This window comes from Lutra lutra, chromosome 4 (genome assembly GCF_902655055.1).
Source record: "Lutra lutra chromosome 4, mLutLut1.2, whole genome shotgun sequence".
NCBI classification, from domain to species: domain Eukaryota; kingdom Metazoa; phylum Chordata; class Mammalia; order Carnivora; family Mustelidae; genus Lutra; species Lutra lutra.
Genome location: NC_062281.1, coordinates 34,807,141 through 34,822,489, shown reverse-complemented (window position 1 = coordinate 34,822,489; position 15,349 = coordinate 34,807,141). Strand labels below are relative to the sequence as shown.

The following is a 15,349-nucleotide window of genomic DNA, read 5'->3' as shown; positions in this document are numbered from 1 at the left end:
AGATTTTATTTATTTGAGGGCAAGCAAGGGAGCATGGGCAGAGGGAGAAGGAGAAGCAGACTCCCCGCTGAGCAGGGAACTTGACTCAGGGCTCAGTCCCAGGACCCTGAGATCATGACCTGAGCCGAAGGCAGACGTTTAGATGGAAGTTTTAATAGCAAAATGGAAAAATAGAAGTTTAGGAGCTCTGTAAAACATAAATCAAGGAAGACATTTGTTACTTTTTTTTAAAAAAGATTTATTTATTTATTTATTTATTTGAGAGAGTCTCAAGCAGACTCCCCTGGGAGAGCGCAGAGCCCAACACAGGGCTCAGTCACAGGACCCCAAGATCATGACATGAGCCGAAATCAGTAGTCAGTTGCTTAACCAACAAAGTCACCCAGGCGCCCCATTTGTTACCTTTTCTTATTCTTTCATTCTTGTTTAGGTGTTATTTCCTTTTGATTGAATGTTGGATATAGTACCAGTAATAGGGAGTTAGAGAAAAAAAAAGCAAGTTGAAGATGTGGGGTAAGAAGATGCATTTACTTTTAAACATTAAGGGTTTTTTAGACATGTGTGCTTAGAACACAACTGTAAACTGAGACAATATGTTTGGCAGCATAGGGTAATAGTTAAGAACATGGATTCTGAAACCAGACTGCTTTGGTTTGAATCCTGGCCTTATCACTTTATAGGCAAGTTACTTTTCCATGCCTCAGTTTCCCAGCTATAAAATGGGAAATAGTAATAGAACTTACCCCATAGAGTACTGTGGAGATTAAATGAATTAATATACAGTATTTGGAACAGTGCCTGGGACATGGTAAACTGTTTTTTAAGTAAGTAAACAAATGTGTGAAATGCTCAATAAAAAGTTACTATAATCATAATCACAACAGTGTATATCAATATAATGGTTAGCACTGGTGATAAATACTGTTACCTGCCTCAAAAGGAGCTTCGAGTTCGGTTGGGTAAACATTTGTCAGAGATTTGTTTTGTGCCAGGCACTGTGCTAGGCATAAGTAGTAAAGTGAAAAATGTGGTGAAAGCCCTGCTCATCAAAGCTTTGCAACCCAGTTAAAGAAGGTAGTAGGACATATAAAAATAAAAGCTGAGGTTATATGTAGGGTCTAATTATTTTGCAAGATGTATGCATTCCATGATTTTCTGGTAGTTTTGGAAACCTTTGGAAAGGTTTCTGAGTTAAATGGCATCTACTTTGGAATTTTTCACAGTGCTAGGCATAGAACAGTGTTCCTAACAAAGGCTTATTGAGTAACAAATTGAATAACTAGCTGAGGAAGACCACAGGAAATATTAAAAGTGAATTATTTCATTAAGATAAGTCATTTTTATTTCAGTTCCAAGAAACTATGATCCTACCTTACATCCTTTTGAGGTTCCACGAGAATACGTAAGAGCTTTAAATGCTACCAAACTGGAACGGGTATTTGCAAAACCATTCCTTGCTTCTCTGGATGGTCACCGAGATGGAGTCAATTGCTTGGCAAAGCATCCAAAGAGCCTGGCTACTGTCCTTTCTGGGGCATGTGATGGAGAGGCAAGTGTCACTCTAAACATTCCTATTTTAAACTAAAAATAGTTATGTTACACATGTTTTCTAGTTTTGTGTTACTGCGGATTTTAATTGCTTTGATTTCATTTTTCTGTGTCCTATTTTTTTATTAATTCTCAAGAATGAATTCTGTTTGAATTACAAACTACATAGTTTCTTATCTAAGCCTCAGAAATTAGAAATGTAACAGCTGAAGGCTCAATTGAGCTGAAGTCTCAACCATGTTTACAGTAGTAAAGGTATTTGTGAGTTTTGGGTCCCCCCCCAACAGAGGATGTTATTAATGATTCAACACTTATTTCCACTCTGGCAAGAAAAGGAAGCTTTGAAACACTTTAAACTGTAATCAACAGAGTACATAACAGATTGAATTTTCTGCTTGTTGATATACTGTCCATATGCACTGCAGTATTTTAAGCTAGAGGATTTTGTTTTTAGCAATCTGGTAGAGTGAGTCATAGGCTTTTCAGTGTGAATTTATTTTTCTTGGAACATAGTACTCCTGTGCTTGAACATTTTATGTTTATAGTTCACTAAAATTTCCTGGTATGCTTTATCATAGGTTAGAATTTGGAACTTGACTAAACGGAAATGTATCCGTACAATACAAGCCCATGAAGGCTTTGTACGAGGAATATGTACTCGCTTTTGTGGGACTTCTTTTTTTACTGTAAGTATAATGCAATTAAGTCATTAACTCTTCTCAACTTGTATAAGACTGAGCTAATGTTTTCTGAATACATTTATTTCTTCCAAGAGCCTTTTGGAGTTTCACAACCCAGTACAACTTCTTAAAGCCTTGAAAAGTCTTAGTTTTCTTTATATACTTCAGCCTTCTTCATACTTCTTGATTTTTTTAAAATAATACTTAACGTGTATTCGAATTAATATTCTGTAGAACACTGAGATGTGGGATTAATGCAAGGCAAGGCTGGAAAGGTGGTTTACTCTGGGAGATTTTCAGTGTTGGAGATGAGTAATTTGTACTTTGTCAGATAGTAAATTTTGGAAGTATTTATGTGTGTGGTAAGGTATACGGAATGTACAGTTTACCATCCTAATCATTTTTAAGTGTCCATTTCAGTGGCGTTAAGTAATTCACATTATTGTGTGACTGTTACCACTTTTTCATCTTCCCAATCAGGCTCATGTCCCTTAATAACTCCTTATTCCCCCTGCTCCCAGCCCTTTGCATCCACTGTTCCACTTTCTTTTTCTATGTAGTTGACTATTCTAGGTACCTCACACAAGTGGAATTATATAATATTTTCCCTTTTGTGTCTGCCTTATTTCACTTAGCATAATGTCTTCAGGCTTCACCCATCTTGTAGCAGGTATCAGAATTTCTTTCCTTTTTATAGTTGAATCATACTGTTGTACGTACATACGTTTTGTTTATCCGTTCATCTGTCAGTGGACATTTGGATTGTCTCCACCTCCCTGCTTTTATGAATAATGCTGCTATAAACATTGGTGCGCAAGTATCTGCTCAAGTTCATTGCAAGTTTAGTAACAGGAATGAATCTAAGCTGTGCTTTGAAGTAATGAATTTGACAGCAGTAAATGATCAGTTTGGAGGCTGTTTTAATAAGCAATAATGAATCTGTGCTAGGGAGGGAAAACCATGGAAAGTAGTTGTTAGGTTTAGAAACATTTTGGAGGTATGACAGGCTTGGCAACTGAGGGTTGTTTAGGAAGATTCCTTTTCCTTCCAGGAGTGGGGAAGTCAGGAGTGTCAGAAACTTTAGAGGAGAGAGGGAATGAGAAGGGCATGGTATGATGAACTGGACTGCAGTGGGCTATGTGAGTGAAGAGGTCTGTCAGGCCCTTACAGATGTAGCTCTGGAATTGAAGTTCTGAAGAAAGTTGGAACTAAACTTGGTATCATCAGTACAGAAATAAAGATTGAAGCCATGGTATGGCATCAGTGGGGGAAAGTGACAGGGAAAATGTAGAAATACAGAAATGTCAGGGAAATAGCCTTGGAGAGTGCCTGCTCCTAGGAGGTAGGAAAAGTTTTGGGAGTAGCCAGAGAGCTAGAAGAGCCTGTAAATGAGCTTAATGTCCCAGGGGGAAAGGATCATTGGTTGTGTGAATAACTACAAAGGATAATGAGGATGAAGACTGAAAGAAATATTTTAGGAATATAGACCTGTAAAAAATAGAAAGTTAAGGGTCCTGTGATTTTAATCTTTCAGTTTTACCACTGTTGGCAGTTTGGTATCTGTCCGTTCATATGTTTTGACCTGTATATATAGCAGCTCGTGTATACAGACGCACTAATCAGCTGTGTAAATCTTGAGTAGCATGCTGGGTGCCAAGGTAGATGGGAAAGGAATAGCAAAGGGAGGAGATGACTTCTGGGAAACCTTTAAATATTAGGAAGATTTTAAAAAATATATATTTGAAAGATTGTTGTGTGAAAGAAGAAATGGACTTTTCCTATATAGCAGCCTTAGGAATAGTTGTTAATGTTAAAAGATTTTGTTTCGGTGTAGGGACAAACTTACTCGCTGTCAAAAACCAAAATAGGCTACTTGGCTAATAGGCAGGGAATTCAGGTATTTTTCAGTAAAGGGTTTTTTTTTTTTTTAAGATTTTATTTATTTATTTGACAGAGATCACAAGTAGGCAGAAAGGCAGGCAGAGAGAAAGAGAGAGGAAGCAGGCTTCCCGCCAAGCAGAGAGCCCAATGCGGGGCTCAATCCCAGGACCCTGGGATCATGACCTGAGCTGAAGGCAGAGGCTTAACCCACTGAGCCATCCAGGATCCCCTAGCTAACACTTTTTAAGAGTAAGGCATCTCCACATGCTGTAGAAACTGACATTGTCATAGAGATGGTCTTTTTTTTCTTTCAAGAGTTTATTTATTTATTTGACAGAGATCACAAGTAGGCAGAGAGGCAGGCAGAGAGAGGGGGGAAAGCAGGTTCCCCGCCGAGCAGAGAGCCAGTTTCAGGGCTTGATCCCAGGACCCTGAGATTATGACCTGAGCTGAAGGCAGAGGCTTAACCCACTGAGCCACCCAGGCGCCACAGTAAAGGTGTTTAAACAAGCTTTATCACCCTGTATACAGTATGTTGTAGAAGGAATTGGTGGGAAGTTGGAGCAGACTGACTATAACTACACTTCCCGTTGGTTATTCTTTGGGGTATATTGATTAGTTTAGTATCCCAGGCAGAGGATTTATTGGCTGTTTTTTTTTTTTTTAATGCTTAAAATTTAAAAAGTCAGAAAAATATTTCATACTCACTATTCACTTCCTTTCTTCAGGTAAGACATGTGAAAACTACTTGTTGGCCAAAATTTAGGACTTAATGTTTCAAAAAATGTTCAGTACGCAATGTTGCAAAAGATAAATCTTTGTTAGCTAAATTTCATAATATTGACTATATCTTAATTTGTGGCACCAACAGGTCTTTCTTCAGCTTACTCAGCCTTGAGATAAGCTATGCCGGCCAGGCATATATTGCTTGGCTCCTCGTTTCTACAAAATGTTAAACCTTTCTCAGGATTGATGATCTGCTGAGGCTTATACTCAACAGACTGTATAGAGTAGCATAGTCAATTACAAAGGAATTCAGTTTTGAGTTTGCAGATAGTAGAAGAAGCTTGATCGAAAGCAGCAGTCTTTGGGGTAGATGTTCTCAATGACAGTTTTATCCTGTGTTCCATAAATGCTAACATTCCAGTGGGTCAGGCCAGATTAGCAAAGACCTCAGGACCTAAATTGCATCCTCAACTCCTCAACAAAAGGAATTCCTGTCTGACCTTAGTACCAAAACTTCTTCCCTAATCACTTACCTGTTCTAATATCATGGGCGCTATGGATTGTTTTGCAGGAAGGATTTCCCTCTTTGAGTTTACTATAAGGAAAACTAAATTTACACTTCTGTCCTAGATAAATATATATTTTTGTTAATATTTTTATTTAGAAAGTAGATACAGATTATGTATAATATGAATGTAAAAACCTAGAAAGTTTTTACATTCATACTAGTTTTCAGTTAAAAACTAGTAGTTTGGTGTATATATAGAATTGTTCGCACCCTGTATATGATTATTTTATGTTTTTAACCCTAAACTGAGTTATATTGTGCATTCTGTTTTGTAGCTTATTTCCCATAATGCCTTGAATGAATCTGCTACATGCCCAAGTCTAAATTACCATTGTTTGTTACCTTGCCTTCATTTGGGCCATGGCTTTTTCACTATCTGCACAACTGTCAGTTCAGTGAAAAGACAAATGATGTCTTTACAACATTATGGAAATCGTTTTGACCTCATGGATCCCTGAAAAATTCTCAGGATCCTTCAGAGGTCTGCATTTCACAGTTTGAAAACCACTGACTTAATAGTTTTGTCATGCAAAGAAGGGCTTTACCCATGGCAGGATTATAAGAATGACTTCTGTCTACTATTTTTATGTTTTGTATTTAATTTTTTACCTTTAAAATTATATGGAATTTTATATTTATATCAGGTGTCAGATTGCTTCAAACTTTTTAGATGACTGACCTGATATTGTAATACCATTTTATTATAATCTATTTTTCTTCCTTATTTGAAATGCCATCCTTATCATAGTATGCAGTTTTTTGCCATATTTATGACTTTGTTTCTACTCTCCTTTTGCTCTATTTACATTGTCTTATTTTTATTTATTTATTTTTTAAATTTTATTTATTCGACAGAGAGAGATCACAAGTAGGCAGAGAGACAGGCAGAGAGAGGAAGGGAAGCAGGCTCCCAGCCAAACAGAGAGCCGGATGCGGGGCTCAATCCCAGGACCCTGGGATCATTACCTGAGCTGAAAGCAGAGGCTTTAACCCATTGAGCCACCCAGGTGCCCCTGTCTTATTTTTAATTTTTTTTTTTTAAGATTTTTATTTATTTGTCAGAGAGAGAGAGAGAGCAAGCACAGGCAGACAGAATGGCAGGCAGAGCAGAGGGAGAAGCAGGCTCCCTGCCAAGCAGGAGCCCGATGCGGGACTCGATCCCAGGACGCTGGGATCATGACCTGAGCCTAAGGCAGCTGCTTAACCAACTGAACCACCCAGGCGTCCCTAATTTTTTTTTTTTTTAAGATTTTATTTATTTATTTGACAGACAGAGATCACAAGTAGGCAGAGAGGCAGACAGAGAGAAAGGAGGAAGCAGGCTCCCTGCTGAGCAGAGAGCCCGATGTGGGGCTCGATCCCAGGACCCTGGGACCATGACCTGAGCCGAAGGGAGAGGCTTTAACCCACTGAGCCACCCAGGCGCCCCCTTATTTTTAATTTTATCTACTCTGTGTATTTGTCACAGATCTTTACTGTAACATGTGGGACGTAAAATGCATCAACAAATACAGTACTGGAAGGATTTGGGACATGTATTTTTTTAAACACAAGGTGTTTATAATTTGACAGTTAATAAGAGTACTTCATTATCACCTGAATCATTAATGTTTCAAGGTTGGCGATGACAAAACTGTGAAGCAATGGAAAATGGATGGACCGGGCTACGGAGAAGAGGAAGAACCATTACATACAATATTAGGAAAGGTACAGAAATAAATTGACCTATACTTTGTCTATTAAAATTCTTCTCTTAAAATTATTTCAGAAATTTAATTAAAAAATAAAAGATGTAAATGAGACTTTAGGCTGCAATAATTGACCTATTTTAAGCAATATTTAATACAGTTAAGGTCCTTTGCAGCTGAAGAATTTGAATGGGTTTTTGGTGTTCATTGTATTGGGTTCAGTTTCTGTGTTTACCTGGAGGATGCAATGAAACATTTCCTATGGCAAGTCCATGGGAGGAATCTATAAGAAAAATAATGCTTCGGCTTCTCTCTGATTTATATTATCATAGATCTTACACAAAGCTCAGAATTTCTTACTTGAAAGAACCCCTTAGGCAATGAAGAGGTATTATAATATGCTTTTTGTATAAATCTCATTTACATTTCTTAGAATATTATTCTGTAAACCAAATGATATGGTTTAGTTATAGCTTAAGTATAATTCAGATCATATGGCCTGCCCATGTTTCATAATGCTTATATTTTGATATGAAGGGAACTTCTAAAGTTAGATTTAATCTTTAAATATATACATTTGTAAAATCGGCTTGTCATTTTAGTATTATGTTGGTATATATTTAAGTTCTGCTTTTCAGATTTCAAGAAATTGTAAATGTTTTTAAAGGCACATGGAGTTGGACATGAGTATTAGATGGAAATGATTTGCAACTGGTAAAAAAAATTAGGCATTAATTCTAAAACAAAATTGGTTTCATTCTTGAAAATGTCTTCTCTCTAGGAGCTCCAAATGTTTTTGAAATATTTCATCTTACCCCTGTATCTGTGGTAATGGGGATTAATTCTTACTGTGGAAAAGTTTGTCAGATTTGCCTTCGTGAATAGAAAATAATTGGAAGCCTGTGGATGCTGCTAAGAGTTCTTAAAAGCGTAAAGTGTTGGCTAAATATTTCCCTTTAATTTGCTTTGCAAACATTTTTTACCACATAGTATAAAGACAGATTTTAATCTGCTCTGAATAGATCAATCTCATCTTTTAAGTGGATAATTCAAAATTTATAAGATTTTATTGATTTTAACAATATTATTATCCACCCTCACCAGGTTTTTTTCAATTTTTATTTTAAGTGGGTTCCATGCCCAATGTGGGGTTTGAACTCACGACGCTGAGATAAAGAGTCATATGCTCTACTGAGTTTCTTTCTAAATAGGGATTTTCTTTAAAAAGATGAAAGTGTGGGTAAATATATTTAAAATATATAGATTTGAAATATTAATGATAGAAAGACCCATCTCTAACAACATCTTTGCTCTTAAAGACAGTGTATACAGGAATTGATCATCACTGGAAAGAAGCTGTTTTTGCCACATGTGGACAGCAAGTAGACATTTGGGATGAACAAAGAACAAGTCCTATCTGTTCAATGACCTGGGGATTCGACAGTATAAGTAGTGTTAAATTTAACCCAATTGAGGTAATGTTGCTTTTTGAAATAGTTCTGCTTGCTATTTCTTTATTTAATAATTTCAACTCTGTCTAGGAAACTTTGAGTGTATGCTATAAGAATTTTGTTTGAATTGTAATGGGCTTCTGGCATTTGGTTCGTTTTCCAGATTATATCCGAGTTCTGTTACCTTTGGTCAGATCTCAACATGTTTGCCCACAGTTTAGTCCCATATATCAGTGTAATATACCTTTAGAGGAAGGTGTGTGCATGTGCTCATGGGAGTAGAATTCAAGCAAATGGTGTACCGTGCCTTCACGTCAGTAAAATGTCAGTAAATGATAGTTTACTCATGCCTTTGGTGCTCATGTTCCACAGATTCCATCATTGTATATTAGGGAAAATGTTAATTTCTTAACTCTCTTTGAGGTCAGAAGAGGCATTGAGAATTAATTATTTGTAAGTGACAAGGGCGCTAATGATTTATAATAATAATATGCACGATTAGTACTATGCTGCATGGTGATAGTTATATTTTTCTTTGCTCAGATGTCTGATATGGTGATCCTACGTCCTTTGAGGTCTGAGGGAAGAGTTGGAGATTCAACTCTACTTATCGTTTATTGAGGTCTGAATTTAGGAAAGGAGGCTGCCCTAAAAGCTAAACTAGCCCTTGAACTTAAGACCTTTCCCTGAGCTATTTCTGAATACATAACAATAGATGAACTCGTTGTCCAAAAGGCTCAGTAGAAATGCCTTTTCTTGGAGAAAGAAAAGGAAATTACTGCATGTATAAACTAATCTTCAAAGTTACCATGAGATTATCATGTTAGGTGGTATCAGAGATTATCCTGATATGAAAGTTTTGTACTCTCAGAGACCGAAGCTGATAAAGAGAAAAAGTTAAGTCAAAGTAGCAGGGTATAAAATTGTTTATATGAAGTATTGGAACATGAGTTGTTGCAGTTTTATGTGAGTTTGGCCTTGTGGTGCCGGGAGGTCAGACAGTCAGAGGCACCCTTCCTGCCCCCAGCATATCCTACCTGCATACTTCTGGAGGGGCTACAGGTCAAGAGCAGGGTTTGGAAAACTGGGTCGTGAGTCCACTGCCTGTTTTTATAAATCGCATTTTTACTAGAACATAACCATACCCTTTTATTTATATATTGTGCTGTGAGAGCAGAATGGCCAACAAAGTCTAAAGTATTTACTTTTTGGTCCTTTACAGAAAAAGTTTGCTGACCTTGGTCTAGCGTTTCTATCCGTTCTGTATCTTCCTTACTCCATCCTACATCACCTTTTGGTTGTAGAAGCGAGATACGGTGGGGGGGTGTGCAAGCCGGCTTTGCAGAGCCCGGCCAAGGTGACCCTGGCAGAAGCAGGCTACAAACACTAGCAATTTGTAGGAACATTTTGTGTCCTACTTGGTGTGGAGCTAAACTGGAACTATATTTTCTGCCAGGGTACCTTGTCCGTGACCTTATTTATACAAGTCACACTTTTTTTCTATATTTGCTTCTTTATTTTTAAAATGAGATTAAATATATTTTCCAGTGTACTTTATACGGTTGTCATGAGGATAAACCGTGATTAAATTTTATGTGCATATTTTTTAAAGATGCTACCCAAATTAAGGATGATGCTATTACTATTAAAAAAAAAATAAACAGAGCAGAGAGATATTGATTCCTCCTTCTCTGAGGGGTAAGCAGTATTTTGCTTCTCTATTTTGGTGAACACCTATGTGAGAAGATCTGATAGTTAATTCCAAAAATCATAATTAGTTATTAGTGATGACCTAGTGACCATGTTTTTCAAACTTGCCTGTGTCAGAACTGTATTTGTTCAGCTGTGTGGTTTTTTTTTTTTTCTTTTTTATTATCCTTATGAACTTGAGTGGTAAAAGCAAATGGTGTGCATGTCTCTTATCCTATATTAAACTTAATGGGAAGGGCATGTTACTGTGAACAAATGGAGTGTATTTGTTTCCTCTAATCATTAATAATTAATTTTCTGTTAAAATATTGAAGCCTACAATTTTGGTAAAGCCAGAAGTTTTATGCTGAGCATTGCCGCATTTTAAAGAGTAAAAGTCGGCTTTCAGTCTAGGTAGAATTTTTTGCTCAGATTAAAATCTTTATTTTTAGAAATGGAACCTAGTCAGACTTTGAGGTGGCATAATGAGAAACCAAGAAAGATTTAGAGGAGTCACTAATTAGGGGAAAGTCTCAGAGGAAGTGATTTAAAAAGGAAGGTTTTGGGGGTTTTTTGTTCTTGTTTTTTCTAAAGATTTTATTTATTATTGGCAGCAAGAGAAGGAACAGTGGGCGATGGGGGTAGAGGGGAAGAGAGGGAGAAGCCTATTTCCCATTAGGCAGGGGCCTGATGTGGGTTTCAATCCCAGGACCTGGGATCATGACCTGAGCCAAAGGCAGACACTTAACTGACTGAAACACCCAGGCGCTCCAAAAAGGAAGGTTTTGGAAAGGACTAGAGAAGAGATCATGATTGTAGCCTTAGCTTTTTGATGTTTTATTTGAACTGTGTACACACATACAGTAGGAGTTAGCTGGCCCTAGGGCTATATAGTAGATAACTCTTCTTCCTCCACCTACGGTAGGTAATGATAGGCAGAAGCCAGGAGTTACGGGTGTCAGAAACCATGAGTGAGGAGGCCTGGCGGGACTCAGGCCCTGCTCCTCGGTAGGGGGCTTGTTCTCACGTAAAGCCAAGGGTTAGTTATATCAGCCTCTTGAACGCTGTAACTAACTTATAAGTAAACTAAGGACTTGCAGGTAGGATATGCTGGGGGGCAGGAAGGGTGCCTTCTGACCCTTTGACCTCTCAGTAGCACCATAAGGCCAAATTCACATCTAACTGCAGCATCTCATGTTTCAATACTTGATACAAACAATTTTATACCCTGCTACTTTGACTTGACCTTTTTTCCCTTTTACTAGCTTTGAGTCTCTGAGAGTGTAAAACTTACCTATCAGGATACTCTCTTATACCATCTAACATGATAATCTCTTGACAACTTTGAAGATTAGTTTATATATGCAGCAATTAAACAGCTGGACAAAGAACAGGCTTAGTTTATACAGAGTTAGTGAACATGAGGAAATGTTTAACTATTAAAAAGCAATAGTTTATATGATTAGGAAATATTTCTGTACAGATAAGAACTTGTAAATGCCACTACTTAATGCTTCCCGGTTGCAGTAAAATTGACGTATTTCCACACTGCAGTGTATATTGATACAGCTCCTTGGAAAACAATTAGTCCTAAATATCAAAAGCCGTAAACTTGTTCATTCTTTTGACTCAGTAATCCACTACTGAAATTTTATCCTTAGAAAAAGAAGAGTTGAGTTTATGAAAATGTTTGTTGAAGTGTTAGTGATCCTACTGAAAACTAGGAAATAGGTTAAAATTGAAGAATGGATAAATGGGGATGCCTGGGTAGCTCAGCAGTTGAGCGTCTACCTTTGGCTCAGGTTGTGATTCCGGTGTCCTGGCATCGAATCCTATGTCTGGCTCCCTGTTCAGTGGGGAGTCTACTTCTCCATTTGCCCCTGGTCCTGCTTGTGTTCTCTCACTCTGTCTCTCAAGTAAATAAATAAAAATTTTTTTAAAAAGAATGGATAAATAAAATCTGTTCTATTATAAAAAGAACACTGAATTATCTGAACACTCCCATCAGTGGCATGTAAAATACACATTTAGCAATGAAAATAACTTGACTTAGGTTGCTAAGTCATTATGAATGATTCATTGTTCTATCTTAAAAATGGACTTCGATATTATAACTTTGTATCTTAAACATTAAGGGTAATTGAATCATTTGTTCATTGAATGGACAGGGTTTGCTGCCAAGCCTGGCCTTTAACTGCTGATTGTTATTTTTAGACATTTCTCTTGGGAAGTTGTGCTTCTGACAGGAATATAGTACTATATGATATGAGGCAAGCTACTCCTCTGAAAAAGGTGAGTTTCAGTTTGTTTTCTGCTTTGTACAATTGTTAATGCATTCCTCGATTAGATGAGTGACCAAAAAATGTGAAACAAATTTTTTTTTCAGAATTAAATTTTTTCATAGGCTTATTCTTAGAAGCCAAAGTGATTATAATGGCATCCTCTCATTTTTTAGGGACCCTTAAGTTTTTACTAAGTTCTGTATCCTAGTCAACTTTGTATCTTCTATAATGTCAGTAAATTTTAGGCACTGAAATTGGTACTTACTGAGCTCAGAGTTCCAAGTATTGCATCCCATTACTTCACACCCCATGGTTTTCAAATGACACATGCAGGATTCTGTTCCAGAATGTTTTGTAATGGATTCACATAACGAGCTCTATTTGTTTAATTACATGCTGATGGATACTAGTTGACTAGGTTGTGTTTAGATAAGCACTGTCTTGTTCAAGGTGGCTCATTTCCCCAGCAGTTTTAAGGCAGTCATTCCAGGACTTAGATACCAAAGCTGAAACAACCTTAAGCTGACTCTCTAGAGGGACAGGCATATTGTCAGTAAAGAGAGGAGTGCCATTATAAGTAAAAGGGTATAAAGTTGAAGACAAGTGCTTAAACTCAAGAGTGCAGAAGGACCTAGACACCATTCATGTGCCATAGGTCTGTTGTGATAGAACACATATGAAAGAAATGCTTTTAATACTTTTGTTGTTCCTGAACTATTTTTACTACATGTAATAAATTCAGAAATATTAGAAGTAGAGTATATTCATTGAGATTTGAACTACATAAAAATGATGATCTTTCCAAAGTACCACTTTAGTCCTTTCACTCATTCACGTGGTCTAGCGGGCAGATTTTGCATAAACTTTGGTGTTAGGCCTTAAGCAGGTAACTTGATCTGTGTTTCTCCTATAAAATGATGATATTAATAATTATTTTCCAGTACATTGGTGAGAATAAAACGTGATATTTTATATTTTATTAGCAGAATGCTAAGATGATATCTAGTTTAATAGATAGTAGTTTCTGGCCCGTCTGCCCTTACATTTTCTGTTTTTAATGGTGCTCTGTTACTTTTGGTTGAAGAAAAGAACTATAGCCTGGCTTTCAAGGCCCTCCATATCTGGTCCCAGTTTGCATTCCATTGATGTATTTGTTTCAGTCAGTGAGACAACATTTAAATAGGGTTTTTGTCACATGCAGGTCACCTTGGTGGAGGCAGTAAAGGTAACATATAGTATGTACAAATGGCCCATGGTGCCAATTTTATTTGCAGTTATTATAGTACTCCAACTCATGTTTGTAAGTTACACCTTTGCCACAGCCTTGGCTAAATCTTGAACTAGTGCACAATTTAGCTGTGCCAGCATGCTGATCTTCGCGTGCTTAGATGTAGCACCTTGGTGGAGGCAGAGGTCCTGCTTTCTTTCATTTCATTATTCTATATAGTAGGCTATCGTTGTTTCTTCTGTCCTTTCTCTCCTACTCTTATTAGTTTTCAACCGAGGGTATATTTTTAGAAATGTGAGAGGGGCATTTTAGAGACTGGCCTTTAGTGGACATGTGCGTGAGAGGCTAAACATTTACAGTGGTTGTTCATAGCAAAAGATTATCCTACTCGAAATGCCAGTAGTGTTCTTGGCTGAGAAACACAGATATGCTGGTCCGTCCCATGTCGGCTCAAATCATGCTTGTCTTTTTAAAATCTTTCTTCTTTAACCCTAAAATCACTGTTAATTTTGCCCCCAATTAGATACTTAATCATTTACTGTTTTTATTATATTTTAACTTTTCTTACATATATCTCATTTTTCTGACTAAACGATAAGTTATTCGAGGTTGAGGGACCATTTATTAAGCGTTTTTGTATTTTTCAGTCTTTACTGTTTAGCCTGTGTGCTCCAGAAACAGTTAGTGATTGATTTCTTTTCCTCTTGCACCAACCTGAGTACTGTGCACATAATAGGTGTTTACTAAATATGTGCTTAAATCAGTTAAAAAAGAAAGGATGTTAAGTGGGAGACTTAATTCATTTGAGAGGGAATTGATTTCACGGTGATGGGTTAGTGTATTCTTCCTTTCTCAGGTCATCTTAGATATGAGAACAAATACAATTTGTTGGAACCCTATGGAAGCTTTCGTTTTTACTGCAGCAAATGAAGATTACAAGTAAGTTTTCTTCTTTTTAAAACTTATTTGGTTCTAGGGGCACCTGGGTGGCTCAGTGGGTTAAGCCTCTGCCTTCGGTTCAGGTCACGATTCAGGGTCCTGGGATCGACCCCTGCGTCGAGGTCTCTGCTCATCGGGGAGCCTGCTTCCTCCTCTCTCTCCCTCTGCCTGCCTCTTTGCCTATTTGTGATCTCTGTCTGTCAAATAAAAAAACAAAACAAAACAAAAAAACCCAGAAAACTTATTTGGTTCTATGTGAAGTGGCTCAACTGTATAAATTTTGCTAATGAAATACGTTTTCCTAGATAGTATTCCTTCAAATATAAGATAGAAAATTGTCACTTGTGTCTCTAAAATAAATGTATCTTCCAAACTGGAGAAGAGTGTCTTAGGAAAATATTCTCAGTGATATAGACCAGAGACAGTAAACTACGACCCATGGACCAAATCCTCTCTACTGCCTGTTTTTGTAAATAGTTATTGGATTATAATGATACTCAGTTATATATTGAATATGGCTGCTTTTGTGCTCTCATGTCTGAGTTGAGTGGTTGCAACAGAGACCATGTGGCCCACAAAGCTAAAAATATTTATTATGTGGCCTTTCATGAAAAAGTTGTCTGATCTCTATGCCATATAGTGACTGAATCATACATGTTTTAATAGAAA

At 37.2% G+C, this 15,349-nt stretch overlaps 1 protein-coding gene across 1 annotated transcript in view; it reads left to right on the top strand.

Moving 5' to 3' along the window:
• DCAF13 (DDB1 and CUL4 associated factor 13) overlaps positions 1 to 15,349 on the top strand; it is a 30,510-nt gene that overhangs the window by 1,651 nt on the left and 13,510 nt on the right. Inside the window, exons 2-7 of the mRNA XM_047725463.1 lie at positions 1,350 to 1,549; positions 2,127 to 2,234; positions 7,021 to 7,110; positions 8,411 to 8,566; positions 12,446 to 12,523; positions 14,598 to 14,680. Of these exons, the coding sequence (XP_047581419.1) occupies positions 1,350 to 1,549; positions 2,127 to 2,234; positions 7,021 to 7,110; positions 8,411 to 8,566; positions 12,446 to 12,523; positions 14,598 to 14,680 (715 nt within the window). The remainder of the gene's footprint in view (positions 1 to 1,349; positions 1,550 to 2,126; positions 2,235 to 7,020; positions 7,111 to 8,410; positions 8,567 to 12,445; positions 12,524 to 14,597; positions 14,681 to 15,349) is intronic.